Here is a 15,091-nt window from a genome sequence, read left to right on the forward strand (position 1 = left end):
CCCCCCTTCTTCTTCTCGTTTTCTCTTTTCTTTGTCTCTCCACGCTCTTTCTCTTCCCTATCTCTCTCTCTTTTCCTCCCTTTCCGCCCCTTCCCATTTTCTTTCCCAGCACCAGTCGCCGGCGTAGGTGTGGTGGGTCCCAGGCAGACCCCTCTCTTCTCTCCCCTTTTCTTTCTTTCCAGCTTCTCTTTCACCTCCTCGCGTCTTCTCTTTCACCCCCTCGACCCTTCCTTTTGCCCCGAAACCCTAGACCGCCGGCGATCTCCTTGTTGTTTCTCCCTCTCTCCCCTTTTTGCGCAGCAACTGCTGCAACCAGGTAAATCCTAGACCCCTTTTTTTCCTCTCCTTTTATTTTTGTTGGATACGTGCACTTGTATTTTATCTTGGTCAGCGCAGCGAGAATGACTTTAACCAGGCTCGAGCACCGGCGAGATGATGTTCGGTAGGTAGCAATAGCAGTGCATTGGGACATCTCCGACTATAATCCAGGTTCCATCTTTCTTGAATCATAGTTGCGGGCATTTTTTCCTGTTGCCTTGCCGGCAATTGTTGAGTGTGTTTACATCATTTAGTTTTGGTTGCCTCGCCGACAACCTGTAGTTGGAGTAATTGCTTATGTAGACATAACTTGCTTGTTTTGTATACTTGCAATTAGGCCCTATCTTTCTTGAAAAATTGTTTCATGTTTCGCTCATTCATATTTGAGTGCATATGATTCTGTTCCTCCCTGTTGCCTCGCCGGCAAACTTTGATTGTGTTAATACAGCCTTTATTTTTTGCCTTGGTGATGGACGCACTGACATGCCACATCCAAAGGGAGGTGTCATGGTGTATGTTATTCGTCAATGACATAGTTCTGATTGATGAGATGCGAGGCCGCATTAACGAGAGGCTAGAGGTTTGGAGACAGACCCTTGAGTTTAGGGGTTTCAAGTTGAGCAGAACTAAGATGGAATACCTCGAGTTCGGCACAGAGCCAAGGGAAGCAGGCATGGAAGTGAGGCTTGAATCACATATAATCCCCAAGAGAGGCAGTTTCAAGTACCTTGGGTCGGTTATCCAGGGGATGAGAAAATCGACGAGGATGTCACACACCGTATAAGGGTGGGCTGGATGAAATGGAGATTAGCATATGAAGTCATGTGTGACAAGAAAGTGCGTCCGTCACTCAAAGGTAAGTTCTATAGATCGGTGGTTAGACCGATCATGTTGTATGGGGCTGAGTGTTGGCCAGTTAAGAACTCACATATTCAGAAGATGAAAGTAGCAAAAATGAGGACCTGAGGTGGATATGCGGGCACACTAGGATTGATAAGATTAGGAATGAAGATATCCGATAGAAGGTGAGTGTGGCTCCTATGGAAGACAAGATGCGGGAAGCGAGGCTCAGATGGTTCGTGCACGTACGGAGGAGAAGCCCAGATGCCCCAATAAGGAGGTGTGAGCGGTTGGTTTTGGTGGGTACGAGAAGAGGTAGAGGACGGTCTAAGAAGTATTGAGAAGAGGTGATCAGACAGGACATGGCGTGGCTTCATATTTCCGAGGACATGGCCCTAAATAGGAAGGTCTGGAGGTCGAGCATTAGGGTTGTAGGTTAGGAGGTAGTTGAGCATTTTTTCTACTTCGTACAGGTGTAAGGCTAGTCTGATAAGGTTGTCTTAGATTGCTAGTGGTTAATGTTGTGTTCACACTATTCTCCGTTTTTCATTGTGTCGGGCCTTATTTATTGGTTATTGTTATTGTTTTTCATCTATTTTGTGGTTTTTATGATGCTATCATTATTTTTATATTTTTTGTTGATCGTACTGATATATTGTCTCTTTTTGTCTTCTTGAGCGGAGGGTCTACCAGAAACAGCCTCTCTACTCCCTTGGGGTAGGGGTAAGGTCTGCGTACACACTACACTACCCTCCCCAGACCCCACGTGTGGGATTTTACTGGGTTGTTGCTATTGTTGTACAGCCTTTATTTTGTGGTTGTCCCGTTGGCTACCTGTAGTTGGATTGATTGTTCTAGGCAGAAAATACTTGCTTGCCTTTCTGTACTTGCAACTAGAGTCCATAAGTTTTAAGTTATCGTCTTTTTTTATTTTTTAACTCCCTACTTGCATAGTGGTAGATTGGAAACGAGGTAGATTTACTGTACTCGTAGTAGCACCTTGTTTTTAAGCTCTCGAATTCTTAGCTTATATCTATTTGTTTTCGCTCTTTGCTAGTTTAGTGCTAGTGATTACTTAATACCCCCTGAGAGAGTAAGGTCATATCCTCGAGTGGGCCGGGGGTTCGGGAGCACGGTGGGAAGGGGGTAAGTGATGCAAGATCAAGAAAGTTAAAAATTTAAGAATTCATCCAAGATTAGGAATTCTTTTCCTTAAAGATTGGGATTTCCTATTTTTTGTTTCCTATTAATTTAATTTTTGTTTTAGTAAGGATTATATTTGTAGTTCTAGTCAAACTAGGATTGTTAGTTGGTATCTCATTCCTACTAGAATTATTTTTCCTATTTTAGTTAGGATAGGTTTTCTTAACCTTATTTTTATTCTAGTTTAATTAGGATTAGTTTTCCTTAACCTTATCAATTTTACTCATTGTAAGGCCTACTTAAAGGGCTTAATATGCTGAAAATAAGGATTGGTGATTAGTATTTCTAAACTTTTGCTTCAAAAGCGTGATTTACTTTTTATTTCACTTCCTTTATTCAACGCTTCTTGCAATCTAGCTGGATTGAAGAACGTGTGGGTGAGGTGTCTTTTCATCTTACATTCTTCTAAGATGAGTTTGAAGAACCCTTTCGCTAGTTTTTTGAAAAACTTTGGCAGGGTGCTTTTGTTTTTCTCTCGTCTTTGTGCTTGAGGTACAAAACCTTGAAAGTACATCAATTTGGTATCAGAGCGCAAGTTCCAGGTCCGAATTCTTAACTTGTTGTCTTATTCATCGTGTTACCAAACAAGAAAATAGCAAGTTTGTGATCCTCTTCAATGGATCTTCAATTAAAAATTCAGAAATTAAGAACTACGGTCCTTGAACGAGACAATGAAGAAATTAAATTGCAGCTAAATAGCTTGACGTAATCAATAAGGCATCTGACTGAATTGATTGAAGGTTTGGTGCTTCAATAACCACATACCATACCAGCGACGCCACTACGTCTACCATTTCGGTATCCACCAATTCAACCGCATAGTGCAAGCTATATTGAGCAAGTTGGAAAGAATGAAGCTGACCAAGACATAAGAGTACCAAGGCACCATGCCCAATATGATAAATATTTAGATAATAAAGGGAATGAAGAGGACGAAACTGATGAAGACCAATATCCAAAAAAACGAGGACCAAGCATTGGATCCACAAATTGAGGAGTTACCACCGAAGTTTTATGATGACCCATTAACTATGTGTGTCATTGACTTTCCGGCTTTCAGAGATGCTCAACACAATATTGATTTGATTATTGACTTTATCATTCCAAACAAGAAAACATATTGCGTTAATTCTAAAGTCCATAGAAATATGATAGAACAAGAGGAAAAATTACCTATAAAGAAGTGGATAATAGAGAGTTTGAGTCCATATATTGGAGAAACAAGATGTCTTCACATCATAAATATGTATGGCTGTCATCAAAGGACTATTGGTGTACAAGCGATGCAATTGATGCATACCTAAGAAGAGCGCTGATCTCCATACTTAATTCAAAGCTAGACATGGAGTTGGCTAAGTTTCATGAAGTTCTAACACCAATAACTTCATATCGTCAATTGAAGTTTGATAGTCAATACAGAAAGATTGGAGAAGGCATGGTAGAAAGCTTAAACTTAGAATGTAGGATTTAGTTCGACCACATGCTAAGTTTTCTTACAACGTGAAGAAGCTTTATAATAAGCTAGCAAAGTGTAACTTGAAACCTGGTGAGTGTTGGGTCCCCATTCTTATTATAGCAAATCTTGCGCCATCTATAGAAGCTGTTAGACTCGAGGACGAGTCTTTTTCAACCAGGGGAGAATGATGCAACATCAAGAAAGCTAGAAATCCAAGAAATTCAAAAAGTCCAAGAATTCATCCAAGATTAGGATTTCTTTTCCTTAAAGATTAGGATTTCTTATTACTTGTTTCCTAGTAATTTAATTTTTGTTTTAGTAGGATTATATTTTGGTAGTTCTAGTCAAACTAGGATTGCTAGTTGGTATCCCATTCCTACTAGAATTATTTTTCCTATTTTAGTTAGGATAGGTTTTCTTAACCTTATTTTTGTTCTAGTTTAATTAGGATTAGTTTTCCTTAACCTTATCAATTGGACTCATTGTAAGGCCTATTTAAAGGGCTTAATATGCTGAAAATAAATATTGGTGATTAGTATTTCTAAGCTCTTGCTTCAAAAACGTGATTTAATTTTTATTTCTACTCAACGCTTCTTGCAATCTTGCAGGATTGAAGAACGTGTGGGTGAGGTTTCTTTTCATCTTACATTCTTCTAACGTGAGTTTGAAAAGCGCTTTCGCTAGTTTTGTAAAAAACTTTAGCAGGGTGCTTTTGTTTTTCTCTCTTCTTTGTGCTTGAGAGGTGCAAAACCTTGAAAGTACATCGATAAGGGAGCCTTTAGGATAAGAGTAGGATCCTGAAACATAGGGACATTGACGGGGAGGTCTATAAAATTAGGTAAGATTTTTCAGACAAGGAAGATCAACATAGCATATATCCAGGAGACTAGATGGTGGGTACAAGGCACAGAATGTAGACGGGTTTAAGCTATGGTACCCAGGAGGCACTGGGACAAGAACGGGGTAGGTATTTCAGTTGAAGGAGACCTCAGGGAGCTAATGGTCGAGATTACGAGGGTAAACGATAGGTTGATGAGTATTAAGCTGGTAGTTGCAAGGTTTACTGTTAACGTGATTAGTGCGTACGCTCCTCAAGCAGGCTTGGACTAGGAGGTCAACAATTTCGACAAGATTTTGACGAGGTGGTGGGTAGTATCCTGCACACGAGAAGCTATTTATTGGAGGGAATTTCAATGGTCATATTAGGGCTACTGCTTGAGGTTATGATGTATAGCGGGTTCGACTTTGGGGATAGGAACGAGGTAGGTATCTCATTGTTGGATTTCGCTAGAGCTTTTGATTTGGTGATAGCTAACTCGAGTTTTTGTCGAAAAGGGAGGAGCACCTGGTCACCTTCCGAAGCGACTCAGATTGATTACCTTCTGTGCAGGAAATGTGATAGAGGTCTATGCACTGATTGCAAGGTCATCAAGAGTAAGTACCTCATGACCCAGCATAGGCTCCTATTGATGGACTTGGAGATCAAGAGGAATGGGAGAAAGAGGATGGAGGTTGGAGGTTTGGAGGTTGAGCAGGACCAAAACATAAGACCTAAAGTGCAGATTCAGTGACGGGACTCATGAAACGGACGTGGATGTGAAGCTTGATACTCAAGTTATCCCCAAGAAAGATAGTTTCAAGTATCTCGAGTCTATAATCCAAGGTAAAGGGGAGATTGACAAGGATGTTGCCCATCATATTAGAGCGGGATGCAGTGTTATCAAAGGCGAAAAGCGCAAAAAAGCTCTAAGGTTCGTTGGGGCTTTAAGGTTAAGCGCAAATAAAGGGTGGGCTTTAATGGAAAAAGGTGCAACTGGAGAAAAAGTAAAAGTATGAATATGTAGTCTAAGAACAATAATTATAAGCACGAAAAATAAATATATGGACAAAGAAATTGAAAAAAGATTACGATGAAGTGAAATATCAATTATTTAGTGTCGCCTTTTCAGGATTACACTCATTGGCAAGGAAAAGCATGCCTTAGAACCTTTATGCAACAATAAAGCGTCCACAAAGCGAGGTGAAGCGCTCAACATGTTTTGAGCCTCGCTTCAGGGCTTAAGCGCGCCTTTGACAACATTGGCGGGATGGATGAAATGGAGGCTCGCATCCGGTGTTTATGTGATAAGAATGTGCCGCCAAGACTTAAGGGTAAATTCTACAAAGTTATGGTTAGACCGACGATGCTGTATGGCACCGAGTGTTGGCCAGTCAAGAACTCCCATGTGCAGAAAATGAGAGTAGCAAAAATGAGGATGTTGGAGATGGATGAGCGGATGTACTAGGAGAGAGAAGATTAGGAATGAAGTTATTCGGGACAAAGTGGGAGTGGCCTCCTTGGAGGACAAGATGCGGGGATCGAGGCTGAGATGGTTTAGGCACGTTAAGAGGAGAAGCATAGATTCTCCTGTTAGGAGGTGTGAGAGGTTGGCCATGGCGAGTCTGAGAAGAGGCCGAGGTAGGCCAAAGAAGTATTGGGAGGAGGTGATTAGGCAAGACATGGCACTGCTTCAGCTTACTAAGAGCATGACCCTTGATAAGAGGGTGTGAAGGTCGAGAATTAGGGTAGAAGGTTATTAGGTAGTTGATAGTATCTCCTTTTCTATCCAATAGTATTAGTAGCACTCATGTACCTTCATATTCTTAGATCTTTATTACGTCATGTTGTTTAGTTCGCCTAAGTTATCGTATTTCCCTGCTGTTACTACTTGGTACTACTTGTTTTTTCCTTCCTCATTTTCTTCGCGCTTCCTTTTCTTTCCTTTTTTGTTTTTCGACTCTTCTTCTTCATCTTCTTCCTCTTTTTCTTTCTCGCTTTTTCTGAGCCGAGGGTCTATTGAAAACAGTCTCTCTACCTTCACTAGGTAGGGGTAAGGCCCTGCATGCACACTACCCTCCAAGAACCCACTTGTGTGAATATATTGGGTCGGTTGTTGTTGTTGTTGTTGGACCAAATAGTAGCAAATAAAGCTTAAAACTTAGAATAGAGAAATAACAAACACAGCTATTAAAGCTTAAAACATAAAAATAGAGAATAAACAAGGAAACAAAACTAACATTATTTTGTAACCTAGAAATCTCTGAGGGCCGCCTGGAGCACAATGTCAAACTCATAATAATAGGTCCTCAATCTCCACTTAAATATTGGACTTTACTGAAGAGACTGAAATCATGTCATGTGCCTAACCCACATATCATGTATTGCGTTCTTATCGATGAACCAAAGCCTTGAGGGCGAGGAAACAACAAACTTATGAATCGAAGATGCTAACTATTGAAGGATGTGCAAATTGGGGTCAGCTAGTAACCAGTGTAAACACAACACGACATAAGTGGGAATTTGTATAGATTTTGGTCACGCAAAGTAAGGTACTCCGACCAGGAAGATGAAGAATGTAAAGAAGGAAAAATATAAGGAGAGGAAAGGGGAAAAAAGAAGGAAAAAGATGCGAGGGAGGCATCACTAGTTTGTCCGTCACTGCGACATGAGTTCTGAATCTTGTGAAGAAGTGAAGGTGATGTTGTCGCTACTCCGATTGCTTTTCTGGTTTTCCCAGATTCGGAGGAAGAAGAAGAAGAAAAGAAAAGCCAAGGAGAAGTGGTAAAAAGAACCTTTTTGGGCTACTACCGAATTTCAAATCATGAGCGAATTGCAAAGATAGGGCCTGCTTGTCTTAGCCTTAAAACACACACAACACACACATATGTGTAGTACATAAAGAATGAAATGATAACGTATTTACAAAAAGTTATTTACACTTATTTTGATTCAATTGTTTTACTATATTATTCAATAAAGTTGAGTAGTAAACCATGAATATTTAATTAATTAAAAATAAAAAAGCAATACATAATTACACAATAACTGTTGGCCACTAAATTTAATTAATAGAAATTGAGTTATATCACACTGCTGAATGAGGTATTTTTGGGCAATTCTAAATAAATAATGGCATACATACTAATACTTACATACTTATTAAACGTATAATTGTACCCCTGTCCTTATCCGCGAATCCTAAGACTTGCGTGATGACGAATCTGACACTTAGATCCGCAAATGTGTTAGATAATCACACAAGTACTTGTTGGTGTCCTAGCAACGACTTAAATTTTTGAGAAAGATATTGATTCCTAACAACAGCAACTCTCTAACTATAAAAGAACATAAGCACTTATACACTTGGTCCGCAAAGAAACCAGCATAAATCCAATGATTATTACTGGATCAAATGTCTAATCAACGAGCTTTTACAACCCTATGTCGTGAAGCCATAAGAAGCCACAGTAGAAGTGACTTGCTAATATCAGTCACATGGCTTGCTTGAATTTAGTAACTGAGTCCTTCAACTCTCACATATGAATCTAGTAGTCTTACTTGAACCACCTAAGCTTTCCATTCATTTAGTGGGACAAGGTCAGTCATTTTCACCTCTAAGCACGGATTGGCTCACCCAATGTCCTTTACAATGTAATTACAGAAAATCTTCTACCTAAACTGCTTTGATAGGTCATAACATGGTTTTCAAGTCCTAATAAAAAAAAAAACATAGTTTTCAAGCCATGATCTGCTCTACCTAGGGAGACTTCAATGAGAGCAAAACTAAATAAGTCAAAAAAAACATAGCGCAATATAGTTGATAAAGTTTCTTAAGACCCACCAAAATTTTCCACAGGATTTCAAAGAAACACCTTACCCAGATCATCATGAGACAATCAATTAACATAGAAAAATACAGCTCAATACTCTTCCATATAATGAGACGGACAAGGTTGGACCCTAGAATCATAACATACAAAATATGGCTTAAAACTCTTGTAGTATAAGAACTTAAGCACATTCAGAGCCGAACATAACACAAAATGAGATATATATAATGGGGCCAACATTTGAGAATTGTCTTAAAAGCAGAGAAAGCTAAATCAAAAATAACCATCTTCACCATTCAATTTAAGCGGAAAACTTAGACTTGGCAAATAACAGCCAGAAGAATAGTTTCTTAAACTCTGGATAAAGACCACAAGCTTGAGTTCAAATCCCTTTCTGACCTCCGTTGCGGTCTCAGCCATTAGAACCTATATCCTCAATCCAATACCCATGTCATGAAGAACACGAATAAGAGAACAGTGAAGGTTTTAACAGAGAATGCAGAAAATGTGTAGCATGAAGAGCAGAGGAGTAAGGATTGGGAGAAAGGTGCACTAGGAAACTGAACCAGACATAAGCACTTCAATAATCAATAAGAAGTTCATTATTGTGTGCTAAAATCCTTACCTTTGTTAATTTTGCAGGAAGACAACAACCGAAATGCAGTATTGGCATCCTCAAACCTTAGTTTCCTAGCAATCCACGAATAGACCACTCCCTTACAATCATTAAGAGTGTCAATTTCACTAGGTGCTCCAACTATGTTCTTCTTATCACTGAGAGCCGTTTTTATCCCAGATATCTGAAGTGCAGCCTCAGAAATTGCAGGCTGGCAAACAGGCCTGCAGCACTCTTTCAGAGGATCAACTGTGCTGCATGAATCTAACAGTTTGCTTGTATTTAATGCTTTCTCAAAGGTACTGATGTCCTTCACGGGGCAAGACCCGCCAGTCAGATTGGACGACTTTACAGAACACATGCTAGATAATGAGCTGTTTGCTCCTCTGCTGGCTAGTATACTGATGATATCTTTAAAACAATCATCAGCCACCGCATTTTGTAAAACTAAAGTATCAGAACGGTTGCTGTAAAATCCCTGGAATATGTGGAGTAAGCTATTAAACTGTGGGCAGCATATTACATTCCCTACTACTGTAGACAAAGATTGAGTACAATCAGATGCTGTTTTTCCTGTGATGCTCGAAATGACTGAGAAATTTACAGGGCATCTTCCAGTCAAGACAGGGTCATAAGTCTTTGGGAAGGAAGGGTACATTGGTGGCAAAGGTTCTCCAGGAAAAGGATAATGGGGGATCATAGCGGGTGATATGTCAATTGGCTGAAAAGTTCCACTGTTAGCTGTGCTAGGTAGTTCAGACACGGAAGGAGCTTGCCAAGGTTTAGGTAACAGAGGCAGAGCCACTACATTTTGATAGCTAGACAACCATAGAGCAACTACTAGCAGCAGGTGGCAAAACGAACCTGCAATATGAGAAAAGTCTGCATCTCAGCAAGCATACATAATTTAAAGCCTGGATAGAGATGCCGAATGCACAGAACTCTATAGGAGTTCAGATATGTCAATTACCTTTTGAAAGAGTTTTTTTTTTTTTTTTTGGCAAGTAAATCCTATGTAGCTTGAGACTTGAGAAAAAATCATCATGAAAATAAACTATGTGATTGAGATGCAAAGAAAACGAGGCAATCAAACTAAGGTTCAGCAATTATCATTTTCTATTCAGTATGGATACTATAAAGCCGACAAGAGAGGAATTGTCTAGTGGGAAGGACTTTCCACCTCCAAACCACAAGGTTTTTTACCATATCGAGGAAAAAAAAAGGAAAATACGAAAGCCACCATCAGGCATAAAACATGTGACCAACAAGAGTTGTAGACCAAAGAGTTTCTCTATAACTGCATGCATAACCATGAACTTGTAAAATAAAACACTGGAAACACCAATGATGCCATTTGTTAAGAGACAAAACAGAAAGCCCAAGAAAATCTAGAGCAGGCCAGGTGGCTTTTGGGTCACGGGTGGAGGGCAGAGTGACAGTGTGAAGTTTTGTCTTTCCTGATCTCCTACTGGATAAAGGAAAGTGTAGCATAAAACTTTCATGAGCCCAGTGCTTTACCCTTGAGACGACTAACAATCATTATACAAGCCATGACTCCACTAACCCTCCGGCAACATGGGGACGTGCAACAGGAACCTTTAGTCGGCTGATGGTACACCAATTGAGCTGGTCAAGTCGCAATACCTACACCAGATCGAACCATGTTATAATGCAGAAGAGATCAGGCAACACCATAGAATCCTAAATCACCTTATAAAGCAAAGGCATCCATCCATATATAAGCTTGGATCTTATTATTAAGAAAGAGGAACTACAACAGAGAGGAGCATAACATGCTTTGTACCCTCCACAAGGCAGTCTAAATGCATCATTTTCTTGTTGGAGAAGCATTAAATAAACATCTAGCCAGGTATGACTCACATCTCATGCAAGATTAATAACCATTTGCAGAGTAGACAACTGATAAGCTTGCAATGGTAAACTGGGGTAAGGCCGTAAGCGACCTTAGCAGATTAAATGCAATGCAACTCTTATCCATAGAATCCAAGGAAAGAATCGGACTAAGATATTCTAAATTGCCTCTCTTTCATCATTGTCTTACCCTAGTTTGCCGTATGCAGAATTGAAAAGTAATGGAGGTTCAAATCCACTCTTTTCCAGGTCTTAAAATTTCTACGTCACAATTGGAAGGTTAATAATGTGTAACAGCCCAACCTTTGCCCCACCACCATTCTAGGTTGCACGCGGAGTGGCTCTGATACCATATGTAACATCCCAACCCACTAGTAATATTCCGCTTTGGGCCGCATGGCTTTAAAACGTGTCACTAAAGCCTAAGGCCTGTCTACTTATATACCAAGCATCTCTCCCGTTTTTTGGATATGAGATTCGCTAGGGTGTCACATAATGATACAAGAAAATGGCATATTTACATATCACCATCATCCAATTATTCCTTTCTCATCCTACTTCCCATAATTGCATTCCATTTTAAGGCCACAGTTTAAGTTATCCCAATAACGATGTAAGATCGTGACTACAAAAAGTATTCATACCTTAAACGTGTCCATTCTTCCTTATGAGAAAAAGAATAGCTTTCATACACAAAATTACAGCTAGAAAATTGAAAATACCACTAATAAAACTCTTATAAAGACAAGAAAACCAAATCTTTCATAAAAGCCTAATCTTTCTATGCACATAGATCAGCCCTATGAAAAAACACACATACAGGACACTTCTCAAACATACCCCTCAGCACTCGTTTCAAAACTCAAGAGCGAAACAACCAGAAAACAAAATTAAAAAGGAAAATGTAGCTTAAGTCCCTAAGATCGCAATATAAGCAAATCCAAACGGGTAGTAGCCAAAAACAAATATACACATACAGAGAAAGAAACAAAGAGAAGTGATAAGGATGAACCTGAAGTGAAAACCCGGTAAAGAACAGAAAGTGTTCTTATCAGTTGTCATTAAAGAATGGCAGGCAAGGGTTCAAACAATCAAGAACACGAGACCATTTTTCCAAGTGAAAATCAACCCACAAATTTGACTATATTTGGAAAGTGGATAAATGTCCAAGATAATATCAATAGAACCCTGTAATAATTATCAGAGAGGAGGGGAAGTAGTAGGTGTTGAGCTCAATGATGGATAAAGTGGGGCGCCGCGGCTTGAATAGGTGGGGGGGGTGTCCTCTTTTGCCGGTGGCTCTTTTTAGTTTCTTTATATATATATATATATATATATATATATATATATGAAGTGTTAACCCTGCGGTTGTGTAATGGGAAGATCCATCAAACCACCTGATTCTTCCACGTAAAAATGGGACGGGCCCCGCACTTTTTGGTGTACGGGTCCAAGCGAAATGCATTATATCATACTTGTTTAAGATTGACTGATTGGAAGAACAGTGGAACATGGAAAATTCTCTTGTATTTTTATGTATTTTCTTTCCCAAAATAAAAAGACTAGTCATACTGTTGGCGCGTTGTGCATGTTCTCATATTAATAAATATAATAATAATAATTCTAAAAATTTACATAAATATTATTGCGTATGAGTAGAATCGGGGATAAAGTTACCCTCGTTTTCTTGAAAAGCGAGGAACAACTTTACTTGTTACTAGCTCGAGTGAGATCGAGGGTGCCTGCAGATCAGAACTAGGAGCAGACGAATTCGAGCATGGCCAAAACCGAAGAGACTCTAGCTCGAGCAATACGAAGAATCGAGAGTAAAGAAAAAATGGTTAAAAAAGACAAACGGAGAGCCGAAATACCGGCCATCAGCCGGATATTACGGCGTGGATCACGTTCGGTATTGGTTGTGGATCGTGTTTTAATGAGAGAAAAGGAAGGAAAGGATTATTACCTTATGTATACTTATATTAGGGTTAAAACTCCTCTACTATATAAAGAAGAGAACCCTTCCCTTATATCTTACTGTTTTATCGAGTTTCAAAATAGTTGTATTTTATTCAGACTTTGTTTGTAGCACTCTAGATGCTCATGTATTTGTGACTCCAGGTTTTGGGATATGTTTAGATTTCGTTGTTCGGTGTTATCTTTATCTACTTCAGACTTATACTGTTATCATTGATTATATTTGGTTTTCAACTATTAAAATCAGTTGATTAGTTTTTCGTCGGCTTGCCTAGCAAGTGGATGTTAGGCGCCATCAAAACCCCGAGGTTGGGATTACGGGTCATGACAAGTTGGTATCAAAGCCCTAGGCTATTTAGGTCTCACTAGTCATGAGCAGACTCAGTATAGTTTGGAGGATCGGTACAGACGTCTGTACTTATCTTTTAGAGGCTATCGAGTTTTAGGAAAATTTTTACTTCTTTCTTTCCCTATCGTGCGATTTTGTTCTATCATTGATGTTTGAATTATTTCATTCTTGTTCTCTCACAGATGATGAGAACACATACAGCATCTACAGTCGGGCAGGAGTTGGAGCCCCTTCTTGCAGCTACTACTAGGGGTAGAGGCTGAGGTCGAGCTAGAGGCCGAGGCAGAGGTAGAGCTCAGCCTAGAGCTCGAGCAGCAGCACCCACAGTGGAGCCTCAAATTGATCATGAGGAGGAGATCCCAGCTCATACCGTACCAACTGGACCAGCTCAAGTCCCGGAAGGATTTATAGCACTCTAGTGCTTCAGGACACTCTAGTCCACTTGGTGGACTGATAGGCTATAATTACGTATTTTAGTCGATTATTACACTCTAATTTACTGCACTTTAGTTGAGTTTGCGCTTTAATCGCTAGTGTTTTGCACTAATTGTGTGTTTTATGCCTTGTAGGAGTGATTCCGAGCTATATAGATGTTATGGAATGAATTCAAGTGATTTGGAGCTTTGAAGTCTGAGTAAAAGCCCAAGAAATTAAGCCGGGATCGTGTTCAGGGGTCAAATTTGATATTTAAGAACAAACGAAGACTCGAGTAAGCATATTGCGCACTGTCTAGTAAAATAGACATAACTCTTTGCTCCGAACTCCATTTGGGATATATAATATAGGGTTGGAAAGCTAACTCAAAGGGCCACAACTTTCATGTTTTACATTATTCCAAATACCAAACAGAACAGGGTGAAAAACGCGGTTGAAATTGCGACAGCGGACCTGGACGCGGACTGAGGCAGTGCACTGGGAAAATACCGCGCCCAGACCGCGGCCGCGAGCGTCTAGACCTGAAAAATTGTCTTTTTTCGCGTAGGAGAAGGTATAATTGTTTGGTCCCGACCCTACTTGGTATATATACATGGAAAAACGGTATTTTGAGGAGGTTGGACACACTTTTGACATAATATAGACCTAAGGAGGCTAAGGAGACCGGGGATTCGACCTAAGGAGTCAAGAACACATCGGGAGCAAGGCGGAGAATTCTTCTACAAGTTTTTCACTTCCTTCTTCCTATTTCCGTTACTGGTTATGAATTCTAGTATTGTGTTTTTGCATACTATTATGAATAGCTAATTCGTTTTCTAGGGTTTTGATGGAGCCTTTTGTAGGATAAATACTTGTTATGTTTTTATATAATTGAGCTGTTGGATTTCTCTACTTGTTCAACTACGTGTTTGTTGCTATTAATTGAATGGCCATCGATTGATTGTGCCTATTTATTATGTGTTGCTTGAGAAAGGATACATATTTAGGGGGTTGTTGAACAATGTCACTCCTAACGTATGTGAGAAATCAATACAGCGGGTTTAAAGGCAGGTTTAGAAATAACAAAGCCTTGACGTGGTCATAATGAGCGGTTAGATAAAGCCAACTAGCGTAGTTCGAGAGAATATGTCTAGTAAATTGTTGTAGCTGCTCGAGAGAGAATTACGGCACCTAAAGTGCTCACGATCAGTAGAGAATACATTGGCAAAATTGTAGGGAACATAGCTAGAAGGATTCCGACAATTGGGGAAATCATAACTCTAGACCTCCTAATCTTTTCTCCAACCCTTAGTATCCCTAGTTTTTAATTTACTTATTTAATTTGTTAATTAATTAGTTAGACATAAAAATCTTGATATTATTACTTAGGAATTATTCA

General features: G+C 39.6%; 1 protein-coding gene across 4 annotated transcripts in view; it reads right to left on the reverse strand.

Moving 5' to 3' along the window:
* LOC109226470 (uncharacterized GPI-anchored protein At1g61900-like) overlaps positions 1 to 12,238 on the reverse strand; it is a 14,940-nt gene extending 2,702 nt beyond the window's left edge. For 3 of the 4 annotated variants that reach the window (XM_019391227.1, XM_019391226.1, XM_019391225.1), the window contains exons 1-3: positions 11,968 to 12,238; positions 10,602 to 10,727; positions 9,093 to 9,947 (exon numbers count right to left, since the gene is read on the reverse strand). In XM_019391227.1, the coding sequence (XP_019246772.1) occupies positions 9,093 to 9,947; positions 10,602 to 10,635 (889 nt within the window). In that variant the 5' untranslated portion in view covers positions 10,636 to 10,727; positions 11,968 to 12,238. The remainder of the gene's footprint in view (positions 1 to 9,092; positions 9,948 to 10,601; positions 10,728 to 11,967) is intronic. The other variant, XM_019391228.1, reaches the window with a different exon arrangement.

This window comes from Nicotiana attenuata, chromosome 6 (assembly GCF_001879085.1).
Source record: "Nicotiana attenuata strain UT chromosome 6, NIATTr2, whole genome shotgun sequence".
Classification (NCBI taxonomy): domain Eukaryota; kingdom Viridiplantae; phylum Streptophyta; class Magnoliopsida; order Solanales; family Solanaceae; genus Nicotiana; species Nicotiana attenuata.